General features: G+C 38.3%; 4 protein-coding genes across 4 annotated transcripts; 3 read left to right on the forward strand and 1 right to left on the reverse strand.

Annotated features, from left to right (window-relative positions):
- The first annotated feature begins 9,749 nt into the window (after positions 1-9,749).
- LOC120778880 (vanin-like protein 3) lies at positions 9,750-11,708 on the forward strand. Its single transcript, XM_040110923.1, has 4 exons — positions 9,750-9,880; positions 9,973-10,627; positions 10,685-11,396; positions 11,455-11,708. The coding sequence occupies exons 1-4, from the start codon at positions 9,809-9,811 to the stop codon at positions 11,654-11,656; spliced, it is 1,641 nt and encodes a 546-aa protein (XP_039966857.1). The 5' UTR covers positions 9,750-9,808; the 3' UTR covers positions 11,657-11,708.
- A 1,109-nt stretch (positions 11,709-12,817) lies between these two features.
- LOC120776907 (elongation of very long chain fatty acids protein 4-like) lies at positions 12,818-15,186 on the forward strand. Its single transcript, XM_040107978.1, has 6 exons — positions 12,818-12,984; positions 13,061-13,223; positions 13,296-13,467; positions 13,595-13,722; positions 14,733-14,861; positions 15,040-15,186. Exons 1-6 carry the CDS (start codon positions 12,818-12,820, stop codon positions 15,184-15,186), a joined length of 906 nt encoding a protein of 301 aa, XP_039963912.1.
- Positions 15,187-18,523: 3,337 nt separating this feature from the next.
- On the reverse strand, positions 18,524-19,881 carry LOC120776838 (telomere length and silencing protein 1 homolog). Its single transcript, XM_040107864.1, has 4 exons — positions 19,626-19,881; positions 19,453-19,567; positions 18,896-19,394; positions 18,524-18,799 (listed from the first exon to the last, which is right to left on the reverse strand). The coding sequence occupies exons 1-4, from the start codon at positions 19,781-19,783 to the stop codon at positions 18,630-18,632; spliced, it is 942 nt and encodes a 313-aa protein (XP_039963798.1). The 5' UTR covers positions 19,784-19,881; the 3' UTR covers positions 18,524-18,629.
- A 62-nt stretch (positions 19,882-19,943) lies between these two features.
- Positions 19,944-20,855, forward strand: LOC120776841 (39S ribosomal protein L12, mitochondrial). The gene is made up of 2 exons (XM_040107867.1): positions 19,944-20,048; positions 20,110-20,855. The coding sequence occupies exon 2, from the start codon at positions 20,120-20,122 to the stop codon at positions 20,669-20,671; it is 552 nt and encodes a 183-aa protein (XP_039963801.1). The 5' UTR covers positions 19,944-20,048; positions 20,110-20,119; the 3' UTR covers positions 20,672-20,855.
- Positions 20,856-20,943: the final 88 nt, after the last annotated feature.

Here is a 20,943-nt window from a genome sequence, read left to right on the forward strand (position 1 = left end):
TCATACAGAAACTCTACTCTTTATAATTGAAAGTGGAGGTGAATTTGTAGAATGGTTCATTGGGTAGGCGAAACTTCAGCAGCAATATCAGTAACACCATCAGCAAGCACCAATGTTGGTTTTGTTATTGGTGCAAGGTTTGTATATTTGCGCTTAGTTATCCGTATATGTATGTATGTGTGTGTGTGGAACTAAGTAAAAGTGTATTTACATATTCCCTTTAATAATTGTAAGCAAGCATATTTGCTTTTACTGCACTCTAATGTCACCAACATATACACAAACACATACGCATAGGAAGAAGCTCTATTAAAAGCAAGCAAACTCAATTAAGGAAGGTAATGTTTTCAATTTTCAGTATGTAATTTGAATTTAATTTTATGTCACGGTCACACCAAAGAAATTTCGGCAAACAAACACATATAAGTGTATAAATATATGTATGTATTAATAAAAGGTACTTAGATACGCATATGAGTATACAGACGCACACATAACTGCGTGAAGCGGTTAGCCACCCAATTCTAACGGACCATAGGCACCCCTCTGCACAGTTTTGGTTTCTCCAAACATTTGAAATCGGAATGCCTTTTTGACTTTCATTGTTGTTGGGAGCTCATTTTATTTGCCATTCCTTGGTCTGCTCGGACGGGTGTGTTAAATCTAAGCTTTTATGAATTCACCAGCTTGAATCGAGGAATTTGCTGCTTAAAGCACATTTGCATATGAATGAATTGAGGTGTAGCAATGAGTATTCAACCAAAGTCTATCGCAAGTCACACACAGAGTTAATTCGTTGAAGTTTTGTGGAATGTTTCTTGGAAATTGGTTCAATTACACAAAGTTGACAAACAAATGGCTGTTTCTGGCGAAATATTTGAAACGAAATATGCATGCAGTGATTTTATTGCATTACTGATAAATTACTGAAAGCTAAAGGTGTTTCTAAGAAAAATAAATAAATTTTCATTAAGTCTCTTAAAAAATTTCGAAATGATTGGGTCGATTCCGTTCCCCTAATTTTGGTGTAAAAGAGGCACTACGCTTGGGAAGGCCGAAAGTCGATCATTTAAGCACGGTTTCGACTGCCCAGAAGCTAAATGTTGCGCAAAAAAATGTCTCGAACCACCCTTATTTAAGCTGGATAAAAAATAATCCTTATGTATGGCTGCCAGGTGAGCTATCGCAAAAAACCGGTGCAAAGAGTGGCCAAACGAGAAAATTTTTGCAAATTGTTTGGAGGATTGACTTAAAATCATCTACTATGAGCTGCTAACCTACGGCCAAACTCTTAATTCCGAATTCGACTACATCAGGACAACGCCAGACCATACACATCAACAAACGGTGACTGCCGACCTGGCACCAAAAAAGGGACGAGGATTTCTGTTAGATCTCGCCATTAAGCGAAAACCAACAAAGTGCTATAACTAACCACCAAAACAGGATATAGAGTTGTAATTTGGCACAAAGGATTGCTGTACTGTGGCCTGAAAATTTTGAAAAAGTGGCTGTGGCCCCGCTTTATGATAACGGTACTGTTAAAATATTCCAAAAATGGTACGACAGGGATTTATAGGAGAGAATATTTTCGTAATAATAGTATCTAATTGGTGTGTGAAAAATGGTTTGAATCGGGACAATACTTTCCTTCGCCCCCAAATACCTAATATAAAGATTTTCAAACTTCCAGGTGAATTTATACCGCATGTATCGGCCATTATGTGAGTTATCTTAATAAAATTGAGAGAGTGGGTTTTTCTAATAACGGTGCAGTTTTGTGCTAAGAATGAATGAAATCAGGTGAAAACCCGTTCTATATCCCATATAGCTAACAAGCCTTATGCAAGTTGCAAAAGTATGAAATGTTCGGTTATACCCGAACCCTTCCTTAATTGTTCTATTTCTTTTCACTAGACCTATTAAAGTGTGTGTGAAGATTATACGTAGGGAAATTTTTAAATTCCGTTCACTCGATAGCTGAATCGAATATCTCAATCAAAGTCACGAAGACTGCCAATGAACTAACTTTTGTTGTTTAACCAGTTATTGGCCTCCTTCTAGGGGTAAGTTAGGCATTATCATTGACATCATATAATGGTCTGTTCAGAAGGAAAGCAGTACCGATGGCTATAGGGAAAGGAATGCTACTTTGAATGGACAGGCAAGGAGGCATTTAAAACACCATCCTCTCAAAGAGAGTATAAGAAGGAATTAGAGCTTCTCTCGTTGATATATTATCAGCGTATGAAAGGAAAGTCAACATACGAAGGTCTATAAATTCGAGGAACTCGAATCTAAGGTAATAGATATTAATTCGATTATATCTTAAACCTTTTTCGCCTAGAGGTTTTTTCATTCTTTTGTTGCAGACGCTGGCATATATTTTCAGTAAAAAGCAAAACAAGTAAGATAAGTTGTTTAGCGATATTCTTCGTTACATAATACGTACACACGCTCACACTAATCCGGTAAATCAACGGGGCAACAAGCCAACCCATTACATATTTAATCCGTCACACGACTTTCCAACTCACCAACTCCAGCTAAATTAAACGACCGCCAACTTTTGCCCTTTTGCACTACCAGATTGAAGCTAAACTTGAAGCAACATCCTCAGATACGCACGTAAATACATATCTACACACGTATGTAGATTGGTGAGTTTGTAAGTAAATGCTGTGTGGAATTACTAATGCATTGAATTAATTTGTATGCGGACAAAAACTTACTTACCGAGAACTTTTCAACTGAATATTAAATCAAATAATTACAAAGTAAAATCTACCACTAAACGATTTAAATGCGACAGACCAAACAACAGCCAAGGATTCGAGTTGCAGAAAAAATAAAATGAAACGAAAAATACTATGAAATGCGAAATCACAACTTAAGAGTGCGTGAAAGCCCGCGAAAGCTACAGTTTTCGGAGTAAAGAGAGCAAAAGAAAAGAGAGAGAGCGCTTACGCTTTTGGGAGAATATCTCGTGTCCGACCAATTCGCACGACTACAAACAAATGAAATGTGCTAATGGGAAAAGTTGTAGCTGCGCTTGCAAACAATAAAAGAATCAACAGTCAGACGGAGTTGGCGTACGCAAAGGCTGGCGGAAGCCGCATACAAAGGCGGTAACAACAAATTACAAACACGAAAACAGCAACAAACAAATAAAGGAATGGAAGACGCATACGCACGGCAATAAAGGGCAAAAGCCGAAAAATCCCTACATTTAGACAGGCTAATGCCGGCTGACAACGATTGTGATTGTTGCACGCTGTCGCTGTCATTGCTGCCACCAAACCGTTTCACACTGCTTGAATGGACGCCAATCGGCTTTGGCTTTTTGCTTGCTCGCCAAGTGTTTCGTGGCTGTGTGTCGCTTGGCCAGCACCTCGAATTCGATATCCCGGCAATGGTTTTGGCAGCAGGATGGCGGTTACGAGGAATCATGCAGCTGCCAGACGCATTTGGTGGACGCACACACGCGCCGCCATTGTTTGGGCACACACTCTTACTCACCAAGTTCACCAGCTTGTATGTTGACAATCGAGCTGTTTGTAAACCTGCACGATGTTTGTTCCTTTGAGTGGCAATAGCGAGCAATAAATAAATAAATTAACTGCAGCTACGTGATATGTCCGCCATCAGCTAACTGGCAGCCTTAACTCTGCATACAAAACACAGAACTGCGTACATATGTAATTATAAATAGAAATGGTGGCAAAAGGAAAAGGTACTCTTTTTCCGAACTTTTAGCTGATGACATGTGCCTACACCCACACACGCAAAACGCGCGGCTGATCGACGTTCAAATGTTTGCCTACAAATAGGCTAAAATTTAAATGGTGAATTGTGACGCGTACCACACCTGCATAGGGAAGGGTGGATGAGTGCTTTTGTCTGCAGTAATTGTATCTTTTGGATTATATTTGGAGATTATTCTAATACACATTTTTATTTCTAACATGAGTTACTTATTTATAGTATTTTTTGTTTCAAAAAAAATCAAATTTAAACTGCGGGTGGTTCGGTGTCAAATCTTGTTTGTAAACTGAAGAAACAAAATAATCTCTTTCGATTTGGCAGTATAAAACTGTGACAGGAAGTTAAATCCTCTGGATACATAATTAATTGTCTTTAAACTCAAGTCGCCGAGATCTGTTGGCATTATACCAACGTGACTTCAGCGGACGACCATATTCGGAGCGCTTGGAAACAAGTAAGATGACGTTCACCTCGAACACCAGTAGGAGCCCTCAAGTCGCTGTAGAAGAGACGAAGTGAGCTTTTTCAACGATGGATCGAAGTTGAAGAGGAAGGTTGGCGAGCCCCGAGCACTCAATCAGCTCTTGTTTCTGACTGGCAGGCCACTATAGTGTATATGTATAGAAGCAGATATGCTTCTCTGAAGTGTGGCTTATTTTAGGAAGTTGTGCATGACCTCACTAGCAGTAGGATGAAACTCCCTCTATATTAAACTTGCCTGGGTGCCTGGCCACAGCGAAATCGTCGGAAATTGTAGAGCCGATGAGCTTGCGAGAAAAGGCATCCATACTCAAACTCCATCAGAATGGAAACAAGCAGGGGTTATCATGCATTCCTGCATCCAATCACTTGATCAATGAGCTTCGCGCGAGCTCACTTAAGACTGTTGTCTTTCCCGTTCGCACTCTTTCGGTTAGGCAAAAGATATGGACACAAGGCCAGTTTCCGCCAGCATCTCGTTGTCCTGCTTTTTATGAAACCGGCAAATTGGATCCAGACGTTCAACCTACCATACTTTACCTAGCCTAAACTTTTAGGTAGAGATATTTTGGTAGAAAAGTATTAAATTACGAATGAATATGAAAATGTCATCTTTAAAAAACTCTGTGACATTGTTCCTTGAGCATACTGTCAACTGTATCTTAGTCTCCATTTATACCATCACCATCCATGTAGCGGAGTAAATGAAGAAATTTTGAAGGTTGTCTCACATAAATTAAAAATTAAATCCCATTTCCATTACAATTTTCCCCCTTAAATTGCCGTGTTTACACAAAACTGGCCGACTTAATAGCTCTATGCATTTTCAATTAAATTTTCTAATTTTCAGCCTTGATTATGGTACACTTTTTGGCACAAAAACAAATGGCAGCATGTACATATGTGTTGTTGGTTGCACGCACTAATATTTAGCACTAAAAATTCAATTCAATTAACGCAATTAAGCCTAAAGTAAATTTGTGGGCTTTTTGGTATTTCGGAGTTTTGTTATTTTTTTAATTAATTGAATTTTAATTGACTTTGTACATACTGAGGCTTTATGGTGGTCATTTATTGCGTTTACTTTCGGCAATTTCTCGTCTACTTGAAGAAAAATTACGTTGTATATGCATATAAATCGAAATAAGTGCCTGTGTAGTTTACGAGGCTGTGGGGGGGGAGGGGGGTTTCTTTGAAAAAGTAAAGTAAGTAAGGCTACCGGTGACTATATCAAATATGCTGTATTTCGAAACGCAGAATCATGGGCTATACCTATGCCGCCGCTAGTATCAAAAAGACAAAACACAAGAAAAAACGTTAACCGAAGCTAATATACCCTTCACAGGTGCATTTCTTTTAGTAACTATGTGTTTAAATAAATCCAAAGACGTAACCGGCCAGTGGTTTTCATTGAAAAGAAAACATTTTACTAGTTCTTTTTAGCCAGGTTTCTTGCTAGAAACATTAAGGTTATTTAATAAAGAAATTGGATCTATTAGACGTATGGCATTGTTATCCGACCTGCAAAATTTCTTCAACTATTGTAGTGTTGCCTTAGGGAATAAATCACGACTAATTTGCAGAATATATCTCGTTAACTCAAAAGGTCTCCAATGCAAGCATTTGACTCCGATCGTTCAGTTTGTATACAGTGGTTCGATATCGGCAGTTCCGACAAATGAGCAGCTTCTTGAAGAGAAAATGGCGTTTTCAAAATTTCAAAACGATATCTTAAAAACTGAGGGACTACTTGGTATATATACAGACAGACAAACAGTCGGACATGAATGACGGACTCAGCTCAACATACTGATCACTTAAAGATATACTTTATAGGGTCTCCGACGCTTCCTTCTGGGTGTTACAAACTTGTGCGCAGATCACATATGCTCTAGCGGAAGTCGCCTAATTTCTTAAGGTGTAAAAACCCTGGTTTGTTCCCTGGTACTTCAGAGAGGTTTACCTAATCAAAGAAATTTATTTGGATATTTAATTTATAGCCCAGGAGTGGTAAGAGAGAACTGTAATGAAGACCAGTGAATGGCATCGAGCAATACTAGAATACTTTTGTAGAGTTCAGCTGTTCATTGCAAGTCGAACTTCGCTTCTCTGTTATCATAGACTTTGATCACCATCACTCATTCCTCTTTAAATCGGCGCTCATTCTCTAGATCGCATTTCAGGCTCCCTAGCTACATGCCATAACTATTGTGTAAATTTTTAACAACTTCAACTACTATAACAACAACCACCACGTCTATCTTTGCTGCTGTTTCGTACATTTTTAAACAATTTTCTTTCATTTTTGCACTTTCTTTTTCTTATTACGAATTTCGCGTCTGACAGCTTTGCCAAATTGGCAAATATTTTTCTAATTTTCCAAAGGCACATCGCTTCCTACTATCAGCCGGTACTTGCGTGCACAGATACACATCTGCAAATAGCACTCGGTATATAAAAGAGTTTATGGAAACATTGGTACTCGCTGCCTTGACGAGTACATCTTTTCGCCTGCATTTTTATTTTTATTGCGAATGGCAGACGCAGCTGTGCTTGCTGCAAAAGTAAATACTGCCTCAAAATGTAGCAATTTTGTATGGTGTTTCATGATTGCCTTTGGCAAACGTTGAAACTACACTCGCACACAGCTGACAGCTAGCAATGAAGATTTGGCGAAAGAGTGGCAAAAACAGAATTCAAGGAAAACTTAAAGTCGAAAGGTAAAAAAGAAAAAAGTTGCTGAGAAGGTGTTTTATAGGAAATGGCCTTGGCATTATAACGGTAATTAATGCCTATAAGGAAGCTTTCTCAGAGCTTTCATCAGTTAAAGGGTGTATAATTGCAAATTTCGGGCGATAAATGAGTTGCGTGTTACTCATAAAGCGATTATTATTTCTTTAAACCTTTTTAATGGCAACCCTATCGCACATAATAGCGCTAAAATCCCCAGTGATCCCGCTTTCTTCGGCGCGCTTTCCAACACTTTGTTTGCCCTTTTAACTACTCTATACACGCTTGCCAAATTATCCTGCAGGAATTGAGATGCTGCGCTTAACTCCGCCGTAGCTGTTGCTATTTATACTCTTTTCGCCGATTTTCCTTCCTCTCTTGCCAGCTTATGTGCCGTTATTTATTCATAGATGTGTATGTATGTGCGTTATTTTTTGCATGGTTTACGGATAGTTTCGAATTTCTTTTCAAGCGTAAAAACATTTTAACCGCTTCATTGATTTACGAGCCGCAAACAAAGTTACAAAAAATTGCGAAGCTGCTGCGTGCATAAAAATTATGTAAACTGCTGGAGATACATATGTATGTACCGAAGAGTAGGTGTTTATGTTTGCTAGATTTAACAAAACAAGAAAAGAACGTTGACTTCTTTCACAAATAAAAGAAATACATTTCTTGAATATGATTTTGATCGGTAAATTTTCATGACAGCTTTATGCTATAGTTCGGAGATTGTGCCGTTGGCTTGGACAATAATCGTTCCCTTCTAGATGTTACAAACGTGGTGGCAAACTGAATAGACCCTGGTCAAAGTACAAAAAATGTGGTTGTTACTTCCGACTGGGACGAAGTAGTCGAAGTTATTCGAAGAGGTACCGCGAGGGTATTACCCTGCTTTGCTTTAGTTTACAAAAACTTTCTCCACAAAGAAATTTTTATACTGGAATCCTTTAAAATGATATAAATTGTTTAACATATATGGTATATACCACAAATCGGAATTGCTATGAAGAACACATTATATAGGTTTTGTCGAGATAATGTAAGACTTGTATCGTACAAGCCGCTTATTCATCTCTGCTGTGAAGGAAAGAGTTCTCGTAACGTTATGGATCAACTCGACACTATTGTTTTAAGGTTTTTGGTATGAAATGTGTCACCCTGTCGGCTCATACACAAAAACACCTTCCAATCTCTTTGAGGTGTAAGTAGTCAAATTAAATTTTTCTAAGACTAAATCCCCTCAAAACTAATAAGCCTTTGTAAACTGATGTTGAGCAATATCAGGATCGGAAAGGATCTCCCTTTCATGCGACTTCTTCAATATATGTACTCTTGGAGAAAATAATTCCAGCTGCAGAAGTAAATAGAGAAGGTACTCTTTTCTACAAGAGTGTATAGCTGCAGGCGTACGCCGTTGATATTAATATCATTGGCCTTAGCAACCGTGCCGTTGGTTCTGCTTTTTCCAGAATGGATAGGAGGCGTCTGGTGGTGAACGAGCGCAAGACGAAATATCTCCTGTTATCAAACAAACAGTCGTCGCACTCGGAACTGTGCTCCCACGTCACTGTTGATAGTCATAATTTCGAAGTTGTAGATAATTTCGTCTTGGGACCAGTATGAACAGCAACAACAAAGTCAGCCATAAAATTCAAAGCAGAAAAACTCTTACCAACAGGTGCTACTTCGGACTGAGTAAGCAATTGAGAAGTAAAGCCCTCTCTCGACGAACAAAAGCCAAACTCTATACGTCGCCCGTCCTGCTATATGGTGCAGAGGCTTGGACGATGACATCAACTGATGAGTCGACGTTGAGAGTTTTCGAAATAAAAGTTCTGCGAAAGATTTATGGTTCTTTGCGCATTGGCCACGGCGAATATTACATTCAACGGAATGATAAGCTGTATGAGAAATACGACATTGACATACTTCAGCAAATTAAAAGACAGCGGCTACGCTGGCTAGGTCTTGTCATCCGAATGGACAAAAACACTCCAGCTCTGAAAGTATTCGACGCAGTACCTGCCGGAGAAAGCGGAGGAAGAGGAAGACCTCGTCTCCGTTGGAAAGACCAGGTGGAGAAGGACCTGGCTTCGCTGGGAAACTCCAATTGCCGCCAAGCAGCGAAAAGGAAGAACAACCTGCGCGCTATTGTAAACTCGGCTATAACCGCGTATGCAGTGTCTACACCTATAAAGAAGAAGAAAGCTCACGGAAATGTATCGACAAATTTATGCATAATTTTTTCATCGTATTTGCCAGCTTTCACTTTGAATAATAATCCAAATTAATTTGAGTTGCATACCTTACACTATGTACTCGTATTTCTTTTTCGAAACGATAGAAAAGTTGAAAAACAAGTAAAGTTAATTTTAAAGTGTTGCCCCTTGTACAGGTTTGTACTTTTTGTAGTTATGAAAACTACTGGGTAGTTCTAAAAGCTTTACCAGCCCCGTCGAGCTTCTTAAGAAGACGTCTCACATATTGCAGCATAATATTTAGATAAGTTTAAGTTAATTATTCGCCGTTAGAAACTGATTTCTGAAAAACAAAAGTATTTATTATCAAGAAAGTAGTTATGCAAACATAAAGATTAGAACCTAATCATTATAACATCAATTACTATCGCACTATAAAAATGAAGAGATCTCAGGTAACAAAAGTAAAAGAGCGTGAAAGAGAGCGAAATAGAGGGAAAGAGAAAATAAGTAAATAAAAGTAATTAAATCTAGACACTTCGCAGAGCAAGTAAATGCTACGGAAGTGGTGTGATGGGATTAGTAGTTTGACAGCCGGCATCGTGACAATTGGTTGGAATATTCCACAAAACATGGGGCCATTGTTCGTAAATATTTTCCTTAACTGTTTGCTAGGCATTGCGCTTCAAGCAGTTGGTAGTCAGGTAAGAACGACTTTCATCCAATTTTCTGACTGTCTGCTGTAGCAAGTCGTAAAGATAAGATAAATATTAGGCTTAAAAAACACCTCTTATAGGCCTCAGACATCAACGATTCCCACTTTATTGCTGGCGTAGTGGAATTTCGACCAGACTTTATTGGCCTAACGACCGAGCAATTGATTGCCAAACACACAGAGGCATACATAGAGATACTCTCATCACCTGAGGCGCTAGAGACTGATATTGTAGTCTTTCCGGAGAGCACACTTAACAATGAATTTAATACGACCTATGTACCAGCACCTGAGGAAGTTGTCATACCATGTTTGCTGGCTAATCAAAGCAGTCGCTATGAGCCCTATTTGATCGCGCTTTCCTGTGCAGCCCGAGACAATCGCAAATATGTGATCATTAATTTGACGGAGAAGGAAGATTGCGCAGCCAACGCAGCCGTCGATCCACGGCCTTGTGCCACAAATGGCTTAAATATATACAATTCGAATGTGGTATTCGATCGAGAGGGACGCGTCATATCGCGTTATCGCAAGGTGAATATCTATGTAGAGCGTAAAAATACCACTTATCAGCCAGAATTCGCAATATTCGATACGGATTTCGGCGTGCGTTTTGCACACTTCATATGCTTCGATTTGCTCTTTTATACACCGGCCGAGGAATTGGTGGCTAAATATGGCATTAGGAATATCATACTCACCAGTATGTTCGCCTCCGAAACGCCATTTCTAACAGGTGAGCACTGATTAATTGCCACAACTTGAATTTAGATATAAACTAATTACATTTCAGCCGTTCAGCTGCAGCAGTCGTGGGCTTGGGGCAACAATGTCACCTTACTCGCCGCCGGCGGCAGTTATCCCCAGTCAGGCGCCACTGGTTCAGGTATCTATGCCGGTAGTAGTGGGAGCTTAGTATCAGCTATGATCGGCAACACCGGCGTGCGCCAAATCTATGTGGCGAAAGTGCCGAAATTTGCTGGAAAAAGCCTGTATACCTCTACACCAGAAACACACACTACAGCTGCAGCGCAACCCCAAACCGGAGTTAGATTACTGCGCGATCCACAGTTGGATAACTTCAATTCACAGCTACTGCAGTTAAATGCTTCTTCCGCGATTTCAGTCGAGCTCTGTGCCGAAACGCTCTGCTGTAGTCTGATTGCCGAAACAACAACTACAGAAAATTCTTACGGTAATGGCACTACCTCTGATACTTACCAATACCGCTTTGGCGTCTTCACTGGGACGCGTTCGTATGAGAAGGAGCAGTACAGCGATGTAGCCATTTGTGCTATATATGCTTGTACCGATGACACAGTCTCGAGCTGTGGTCTCTTATTCCCTGCAAATACGACCGTAATGCCGAAGTTTGCTTTCAAACGTTTGCAAATTGAGGGGAGCTTTCAAAAGACCGAACGTTTGTTGATTATGCCAAATACACTTGATTTGAGCTTTTATTCCCTGCAACCAGCTCAGGTGGCTTGGAACCTCGCCAATAAAAGGTATATTTTTCCATTTTTGTTAAGTGTTGTCTTTTTATATACCCATTTAATTTTTCAGCAAATCATATGAGGCTGCAATAGAGTTAAAAGCCTCTGCTGACAATCTTCTGGCTTTTGGCATTTACGCCAATTACTATGACAGTTCATCGGGGGCACACAAATATGGCAGCTCTGTGTTAATATTGTCAACAAGTGTTCTACTTTGGATTGGCGCCTATGTCACAGATCTTTTATATATACGATATTTTAGTTCTGTTTAAATGTATTAAATAAATACATACGAAGAAGTTAGTAATACAATTGAGTAATCTATATTGCTACTTAAATTCATCTTACCGGTCTTTTCCGGTAAGCTACGTGCAAAACCCGATTCAACTGACCCCTCCAAGTTTCGATTAGGGATTCCAGATGAATTTCTTATTGTCTTGTACAAAAAACTTTGGAAACTTATGTTGCTAACAGTTACACTTAGAATACAGTTACCATCAATCGAAAGAAGGAAACTGAAAAAATAAAGAAGTCTTCCAGAATTTATTCAAAAAACTTTCATTTTAAACATATTTTAAGTTATAGTTGCCTCATGCTAGAAACATTATCGTTAGAAAAATATTACGAACTGCGTAAAACACTGCAGAAGATGGAGGATATTTCAAGATTTAGACTCCCTATCAGATAAAACTAAACTTGGGAACCTAATAATGCTTATGTAAGACCTCCTACCGATTAAACAGATTAAGGCTTAAATTCGTGTGTTCTATTTTATGAAGGGTTGTAAGGACAAGAAGCAACTTTGGCTTCGTCAAAATTACTTTTGAGGCTAGTATAACATTTATTAAAAATAAAACCTAACGGTGCTTCGAAATAGACCACTAACCGATAATTGTGCTCGTTAGCGTTAATTACAGTGAACATAAAATTTTTAATTTGTTTTATTAGTTAGATTTGACATGACTTATTGCAAGGTAGAGGCGCTCGCTCCATAGTTTTGTAATATTTTTAATAATTTACGCATCGTTGCATTCAATACTGACCAACCGCATTTTGGGTATCGATTATTGTATCTTTCATTTAATTCGGCTGCTATGCATGTTAATATGTATGCCATTTTGGTCAAGGTCAAGGGCGTTGTTGTAACTTAAATGCTCTGCTTCTTTCGAAACGAAAAGCAGACTAAAATTTAAAATTTCATCCGAAGGTTACGAAGGCCGATACGCAAGACTGAATACAAATGTCTCGACTTTAAAAAGAAATGGTTAACATTAGAGAAATGTGAGCACTATAAAAGCACGCTACAAATATTGGCAGATATTTAATACAAGATAGTTTCTACATGCGAGCATTTCATGTGGCAGTGACGGAATAAGAAAAAAAATCAAAACAAAAATATTTAAATAAATAAAAATTAAAATCAACTGAGAAGCATGTTATTGCTCCGACTCTTCAATTTGAACGACATAAGTTTTCCCTACTCCCACCTGGCGGACAAGCGCACACAAAAGTGGCTTTTGGTGGAATCATTCGCTGACGTCTTGGCGCTGCTGACCTTGTACCTGCTCCTGGTGCGCTATCTGCCGCAATGGATGCAAAGGTGGCACAAACACAAACTAGCAAAAGAACGCAGCACAAATACAACAACACTTTAATCACTTTAATCATTTTCGCAGACGCAAACCCCTTCAGCTCAGGCCACTGCTTCTGCTCTACAACTTTCTCTTGGCTCTGCTGAATGCGCACATTTTCAAGGAGCTGCTCATCAATGGCGCGCGCTTGAAATACAACTTCTGGTGTCAACCGTGTCGCGAGCTATACTCCAAAGAGGAGCTGAGGGTGTGTTAAATGTGTTTGCATGAAATTACTGTTATTGTACTGTTTTCCATCCCCGTCGTTTGTCTTGCACAGATTGCTGCTGCCGTTTGGTGGTTCTATGTATCCAAGCTGCTGGAGTTCGCCGACACTATTTTCTTCATTTTACGCAAAAAGCAGACACAACTGACATTCCTTCATGTTTATCATCACAGCACCATGTTTCCACTTTGGTGGATCGCTATCAAGTGGGTACCCACCGGTTCGAGTAAGTGCAAGTGTCCCCTCTCTCTCTCAATTGTTAGTGGTAATGTGTTATCATTAATATGAAAGTAATTTAATCTCGAGCAACAACAAATTTGAATGTGTCCATATTTGTCTTTAATTTCCCATAGCAATAGTGCCGTCGATGATTAATTCTTTCATACATGTCATTATGTACAGTTATTATGGTCTAAGCGCACTTGGTCCCAACGTGCAAAAGTTTTTATGGTGGAAAAAATATCTAACGACTCTGCAATTGGTAAGTTTAGCAACTATATTGGTACTATACGAGTATGTATACTCGTATTAAATGTCGACTAAGGACTTCGGATATCTTCGGCAGTGGCGAAGTTCGTCTATAAGCATCAGAATTTGTTTGTAGGGCGCCATATCTTAATGTTCGCATAGTCGACCGCCTAATTAGAGTGATCTTAAACTTAAATTATTCCTTTGGCCCGACCCCGTCGGATCATCACGTTTCTTGAGCCTCCCGTTAGATGACGTCGACAACAACCTAGATAATCCTTGTCATCCCAACGGGGATTATATAACCGTTAGAACAACAACAACAGTGATCTTAAACTCAGCGTATGATTTCATACTTTTGATAAAAAACGTGATCGGTTCATTTTAGAATAACTATTTGCTTTTACTTCTCATTAGCTCTCGTTCTATAAACTCTATAACATCTTTTGGCTTATACCTATTTAAATTAAAGGGTACCTTGAATTGGATTTGGAATTTTAAATATGACCTCCATGAAATCTTTGCCATGGTTTTGGAGAACTCCTCCGTAACGTTGAGCGTTAGGATATTGGAGTTTTTCTCTGCATGGAAAAGGAAATAGCTAAGTAAGAACTATGCTCCAAATCAAAGCACAAAATAGAAAATAGAACCACCAATCACTAGAAACTTTAGAACGATATTTTTTTTTTGGAATCCATAAACTCGAAAATGGTGTTAACTTTAGTGCCTGCGCATTAGGTTCAAAGCGTTTACTTTTGGACTTCTGAGTTCCATTAAATTTGTACCTACATGCCACATATTCCATCTCTACACGGTCAAGCAATTTTTATGAGAAGCCTTTTCAAGTTTTAAATAATTTAGAAGCTATCCTGATGCCTGTAGAGTGACGAGTGCTTATAAGAAGACACTGCTTGATATTTGTTGAAACTGTAAGCGATTTCAGGTGCTGTTTAGTAGTAGTTTGCATCTATAGTTACACTTACACTCTATAGAAAAAAAATTTCAAAAAATTTCATTTTCCAGGTGCAATTTGTTTTCGGTGCCGCATGGTCCACACAAGCCATCGCCAGAGGCTGCGACTTTCCCGCATGGATTAATTACATAACCATCCTCTATATGGCCAGCTTACTTTCTCTGTTTGGACAATTTTATGTGAAAACATATCAAACAAAAAGAAATAAACATAATTAAATATCTAACGCATCACTTGTTCTCAATTTCCTTTAACACAACCCGCACCGAACACACTTCTGTACACACCAACACCCTTACAGGCTTAACATAAGAACTTCGACACCCAAAAGTGTGAACGTGTTTTATTGCCATTGAGACTCCCATCGAGAGCGCAGCACAATGTCCAGCGTCGAAAGTGTTTCCCAACAACGTTAAGGAGCCAAGGAAGCCAGAATTGAAGGCGTTGAAAAATAATGGTGATGACGTTGGCGCAAATGAAGTTACAACAATGATTGCAGCTTAACAAAAATCTAATTAGCTGCGCTTTGACCTTCGTTGGCGCACGAAGCACTACAACGGCACTCATTTAGCACATTTATACTTATGTAGACGCGTTAGACTACGAGGCTTGTGGCTCCCTGCTCGCCCCAATTTTAGCAAGCTAAGTAAGAAGAATTATAAGAAAATCAAATCAGCACAAATCAGCAGAAATTCGTTCTCCACGCGCAGAGTTTGGCCAGCAACAAGAGATTGCAGTGCGAAGCAGAGAAATGGGTAGTCGACTGTCTAGCCGCATGCATCTACAGACGCTCCTTTAATGTTCTCGAAAACACAATTTATTTAATATTTTCACGCTTGTAATGTTCATCTGCTTAGCAAAAATATTGGATCTTGGTACATATGTACCTTGTGTCTATTGGAAGTGAAAGAATTTTCAAAACCGTTAGTCTTCATAGGGTACATTAAATCAGACACTATATTAAAAAAAAAAAATTCAAAACCGTTAGTCTTCGTAGGGTACATTAAATGAGACACTATATTGCAACCTTAGAATTAAGGCATCGATGAGCTTTTACAGTCCAGAATAACTTTTGCTGCCATAGGATGAAGTTCGAATTGAACATTGGTAAAAGAAGAATAACAGAAGTGCACAGCTTCTAGCGTTCGCCGATGATTTTGATATCATTGGCCTCAACATCCGCGCCGCTAGTTCTGCTTTCCCAAGACTGGATAAGGAAGCTAAGCGTATGGGTTTGGTTGTAAACGAGGACAAGACGAAATATATCCTGTCATCAAACAAAAAGTCATCGCATTCGCGACTTGGATCGCACGTCACTGTTGACAGTCAAAACTTTGCCGTTGTAAATAATTTCCTCTATCTTGAAACCAGCATTAACAGCAACAACAAAAGAAGTGTAAAGCTGACCACTGAAAGTATACCGTTATTTTCACTTGACTTATGTAATTGACGAAGAAGTTAGGGCCACAAAGTCCTTAATTGAGGTTTCTGTAAAGCTAACTAATTTTTACAGCGTTTTTTTTTTAAATCAAAGACGGCTAAGCAATAAACTTGTAAAGGTCGCCTTCTATCTATTAATTGTAAGCACGATTTCCCCTTCTAAATTTAATCTCCAATAGAAAACATATGCTTCAATTGCAAATTGTTATCTTTCTACTTAGAGAGGAGTACCGCACTGATCAGTTTAGGAAGCAGACTTGTTCAAGCGATACTTAATATGTTGCACAAAGCATTTCGTACGAATTTTGCCGGTTACCTCTTTTTCCATATTCTAATCTACGAAATCAAACCGGAGATGAATTTATATCCGCGCAAGAGCTTTCGACTCAGCTGTTGATCTTAAATCTGGGTCATAAAAGTTGTATAACAATCACAACACTGAAACAATTGTATCGACGGACGCAGTTTGAGGATGATTTGTTCGATTTTCGAAAAGAAGCGCCTTGCTCGAAAGATCTGAAAACTGTTCCCATTACAGTCAGGTCTAAGTAGCCGAACCCCTATTTTTATCCGGCCAAGGACTGACAACTCGGCACCATACCTCGAAATTACTCTAGGAATGTTTTCTGCCGCTGGAACAACAACAACAAAGAGCTGAAATAAAATCCCACAACTGTCGGTTCTACGATACTAGAATTGTAATAAAAGATCTGGTAATTAATTGGGGAGACTGAGTATATTCAGACAAAAAACCAATTTCCTTTCACCTTTATTTTATCAGCTCACTAACTGTTAGTCCAGTCCAGTCCAGCAAACCACAATTGCTGGCCCATTACTTAATAATATTATTGTAGTGGCAGATACGTGCAAATATTTAGGCCTTCTGCGCCCTCTAAAAAATAACTGAGAAAAGCATCACAACCTAAATTTCATGGTGTAGGATATTTAAGCCCCAGGATCCTTTTCTAACCATAAATTAAAAACGTAATTTATTGGCAGCAAATTAGATGCAAAAACAGACGAAAAGCACACCAATACTAAATGGTGTGGAAGTATGGGGGTGTGTGTGTACATGTAGCCAAGCAATTCGAATTTGAAATTCCAGCAAACCTTCGTTAATTAGTTGCCAAACTGTTACGAAATGTTGATGAGACGAGCAGCGCAATGATGTCCGTTTATTTGTATGCCAAAGCAAGGACTCCGGGTGCGCCTCCTGCCATTTGCACCGAACATTAGGTTGATTTTTATTTTAGTACTTTCGTTGTTGTTATTTTATTTGTATTTACATTAGTTGCTGTTTAATGGCTTTGGCGAGCGTCGCATTTGAGTCACGTACTTAATTCGATTTGTGGCACGAATTGGTAATGCTTGAATAACTTATTAAGCCACATCGTTTGAACACTATGAACTGGGTAAATGCACTGCTGGTGGCGGAGGTGTGGAACGCAGACGGAACTGCGACCACGAGTGTGGTTGTGTATGTGACAGCGACGTTGCGATACATACCATATTTAAATATAAAGCAAATTATATTGCTCAGACGTTGGAGTGTTTTGATGGCCCGATGATTTGTCGTTAACATTAAATTATACGTGTGACCATTTATATGTACGTGTATAGTGTTGGAGTAAATAGAGTAAATATAAATGTGGAATGGATTAAAAAACCTAAATATTTGAACAGGATTAAGGAAGTACAAAGCTTGCAACTTCGAACTTAAATTTTAGCTGGTGTTCAAAGTTCATTATACTTCAGTACAGAATAATTATATACTGTTAGTTTAACACAGTCGACGCAAAATAGTTTGAACATTGTGATTGAAATTAATTTCAAGAATGTTTTGGGTAGAGTATGTTCGGAGTTAGAGTATAGATATAATAAGCTGTTGAATAGGATATTGAATGTAATAGAGAATTTAAACAGTCTAAGTCCTTCTTAGACCAGGTATTTTAAAAAAATATCAACATCTAAAATCTACATAGATCCATTATTGAACCCGCATTCAACAGATAACAGAAGTAAGGTAGGTGGTAAGGAGCAGGAAATGTTGATATTGTCTACAAAATATCTATAAGACTTAATATAAATAACCATATAGTAAGTATACATATGTATTTATAATATAACAAAAATAAGACAGTCGTCGCCCTTTTGTACCCTTACATCGAATATTGATTTGTTAGAGAAACGCTTTAACACTAGATTGCCTAAGCAAGTCATTTTGACTGCTTTCGAATTTCAATTAAAAAAATAGTGATTTAAATAACGACATATGTATGTATGTAGCTTCTAATAATTTTGTGACTTTTCTACAACATATAAATGGATTAATTAATCATTGTTTTTGCCCCCTCCTTCACTTCCAATATACAGAGCTTCCATTAAATATTAAATGAGTATGTATGTATGTATATGTTCCTTGAAACGCGTTGCCACATTTATTAGTTGAGGAGCATTTATTGTTTAATATTTTTACTATAATTAATGCTAATATAAAGTGATCTTATCTAATAACGACGAAATTGCTTCTTAAATTTATCATAATGGTAATCATCTGTGGCACGCTTGACGCCATTTACTACGCCGCCTTGAGGATGTGATTGCTGTTGTTGTTGTTGTGTATTTTGGGCAATATAATCACGTTTGCGACGTTTCTGTTCGCTATCTTCTATGTTAACTGCAAAATATATATTAATTTAATTATAAATTAAATAAATAAAATGAGCATGGTGTGTAATTATATTATATGTATATATATAATATATAGACTTACATCTATTATGTTGCATAAAGTTTACAGCCATATTCGTCGGCACGAACTGTGATGGACCATCTTTTTTATTCTTTTGATCCTGAAGTAGTTTTTGTTTGGCTTCCTCAGTCGCTTCAATATTTTTAATTTTCGCTTCAATGCCTAAATCGACTTCGGGTATACCGTTTAACATTTGATTGGACAACATTTCCTCGGAGCGATTGGAGGAGGAATGACGCAGGTGATCGGGTAATGCGAGCAAGGCTGCTTCTTCCGGCGTTAAATACTTATTTGGATCACCTTCTTCATTTTCAGCATTTGTTTTGGCTAAACCTTTTCTTTTTTGCAATTCCTGTTCAATATATTTCATCATTTCTTCGTCTTCATCACGTTTATTTGTTTCTGCTGAAAATTGTGTTCCAATGCCTACGTCATAGGCATCTTCTGGTTCTTTCAGTTTTCCAGACTTTAGCGCCTGCATATTCACTAGCCCGCCAGTTTTTACATTAAATGGATCTTTCTGAAATGTTAATAAAAAACTGTTATTACACAACTTTTTTACAAAACCAAAAACTTACTATGGTGATTTCTTCTTCTGGTGCCAATTTCTTGCCTAACGCCAGCCCTATGACACTCACCCCATGGGGACGTTGGCGCAACTTTTGACGCTCCTTAATTTCTTCCAGAACAGCGCTAGAAATTGAAGAATTAAATAGTTTGGGGTTTAAATATATAAAATCGACATACATACATATCTTCTTCAGGTTTATCTTCCTCATCAGAATTCGAGGGCTTCCTTTGTCGCAGATTCTTCCGTGGTTTCTTTTTAAAAAGTAATTTCCCACTCTCTGCTTCAACATTCGATTTTTCCTCGATTTTTTCCAACTTTACCTCTACCTCTTCAGACATGTCGTATATATTAATATAATTTTATTACTAAAAATCTATATTTTAACGAAATATATGCTTTACAAATTTTGTTCACTTAATCCGACAGTAATTTATGTTGACAAATTTACCTTTTGTTTTGTTAACTCATTCGTCTAAATATACCATTCACAATTGAAAGAACATCTATTGTGAACAATTGGTACGAAAACACGGCTGGAATATATTTGACAGCTGAAAAAACCGACGATCATATAACAGGCACGTTGTGATAACATACATTTTTGTGAGTTCTAAATGTGTTTTAATTAATAACATACTTTATTAAAGTTGTTTACGTATTTCAGAATTGGCAATATGAACTTCACACGTGTCGCTTTGCGTCAATTCACCCGTCACGGCAGCCGTGCACGCATGTACTCGGCTGAAGCAGCACCTGCTGCGGCTGGTGCCCCTGAAAAATTGGTACCCCCGCCTCCAGAGGGTGCTGCCAAGCCACCGAACCCAAAATTGGACAGCCTTGTCAACAGTATTGCGGCACTCAACTTACTTGAAGTTTCTGAGCTTAGTGCGTTGCTTAAAAAGAAATTAAATTTGCCTGAAACATCATTCGTGCCACAATTTGCTGCCGGCCCAGCACGTCCAGCTTCTGCTGAAGAAGAAGAGGAAGCAGCCGCTCCGAAGAAGGTACAGACCGCATTCAAAGTGAAGTTACTGAAATTCGACGAGAAACAAAAGGTTGCGCTAATCAAGGAGGTAAAGAATCTCTTGGAGGGCATGAATTTGGTGCAGGCTAAGAAATTCGTTGAAAGTGCGCCAACTATTGTTAAAGAAGATTTACCCAAAGATGAAGCAGAAAAACTCAAAGAAGCTTTAAGCAAAGCTGGCGCTGTCGTTGAAATTGAATAGATTTGTTGCATTACCTGAGTTTTAAATGTGCAGTTAGAGGAGCTGTATTATATGCAGCACCCGTTATTCTTAAATACAAACATAGTTTTACACACGTTTATTTGTGCCTACAAAAAAAAGCTCATTGTTTTATTTTCAACTTTAGTTACCAAAAATGTAATAAATATTAATCTATTATCTCTAATACACACTTTCTGTAATACATTTATATTCATTATATATTTATACTAAGTAAAAATTAAGAATTAATAATGCCGCCACCATTAATATGG

The sequence above is a fragment of the Bactrocera tryoni genome, chromosome 5 (assembly GCF_016617805.1).
Source record: "Bactrocera tryoni isolate S06 chromosome 5, CSIRO_BtryS06_freeze2, whole genome shotgun sequence".
NCBI classification, from domain to species: domain Eukaryota; kingdom Metazoa; phylum Arthropoda; class Insecta; order Diptera; family Tephritidae; genus Bactrocera; species Bactrocera tryoni.

Coding starts and splice junctions, on each gene's coding strand:
- LOC120776907 (XM_040107978.1), top strand. CDS start 12,818: ATGTTATTGCTCCGACTCTTCAATTTGAACGACATAAGTTTTCCCTAC. Junction 13,224..13,295: donor ACTCCAAAGAGGAGCTGAGG/GTGTGTTAAATG, acceptor TGTCTTGCACAG/ATTGCTGCTGCCGTTTGGTG. Junction 13,723..14,732: donor ATCTAACGACTCTGCAATTG/GTAAGTTTAGCA, acceptor TTCATTTTCCAG/GTGCAATTTGTTTTCGGTGC.
- LOC120776841 (XM_040107867.1), top strand. CDS start 20,120: ATGAACTTCACACGTGTCGCTTTGCGTCAATTCACCCGTCACGGCAGC.
- LOC120776838 (XM_040107864.1), bottom strand. CDS start 19,783: ATGTCTGAAGAGGTAGAGGTAAAGTTGGAAAAAATCGAGGAAAAATCG. Junction 19,568..19,625: donor GATAAACCTGAAGAAGATAT/GTATGTATGTCG, acceptor TTCAATTTCTAG/CGCTGTTCTGGAAGAAATTA. Junction 19,395..19,452: donor CAGAAGAAGAAATCACCATA/GTAAGTTTTTGG, acceptor TTAACATTTCAG/AAAGATCCATTTAATGTAAA.
- LOC120778880 (XM_040110923.1), top strand. CDS start 9,809: ATGGGGCCATTGTTCGTAAATATTTTCCTTAACTGTTTGCTAGGCATT. Junction 10,628..10,684: donor CGAAACGCCATTTCTAACAG/GTGAGCACTGAT, acceptor ATTACATTTCAG/CCGTTCAGCTGCAGCAGTCG. Junction 11,397..11,454: donor TGGAACCTCGCCAATAAAAG/GTATATTTTTCC, acceptor TTAATTTTTCAG/CAAATCATATGAGGCTGCAA.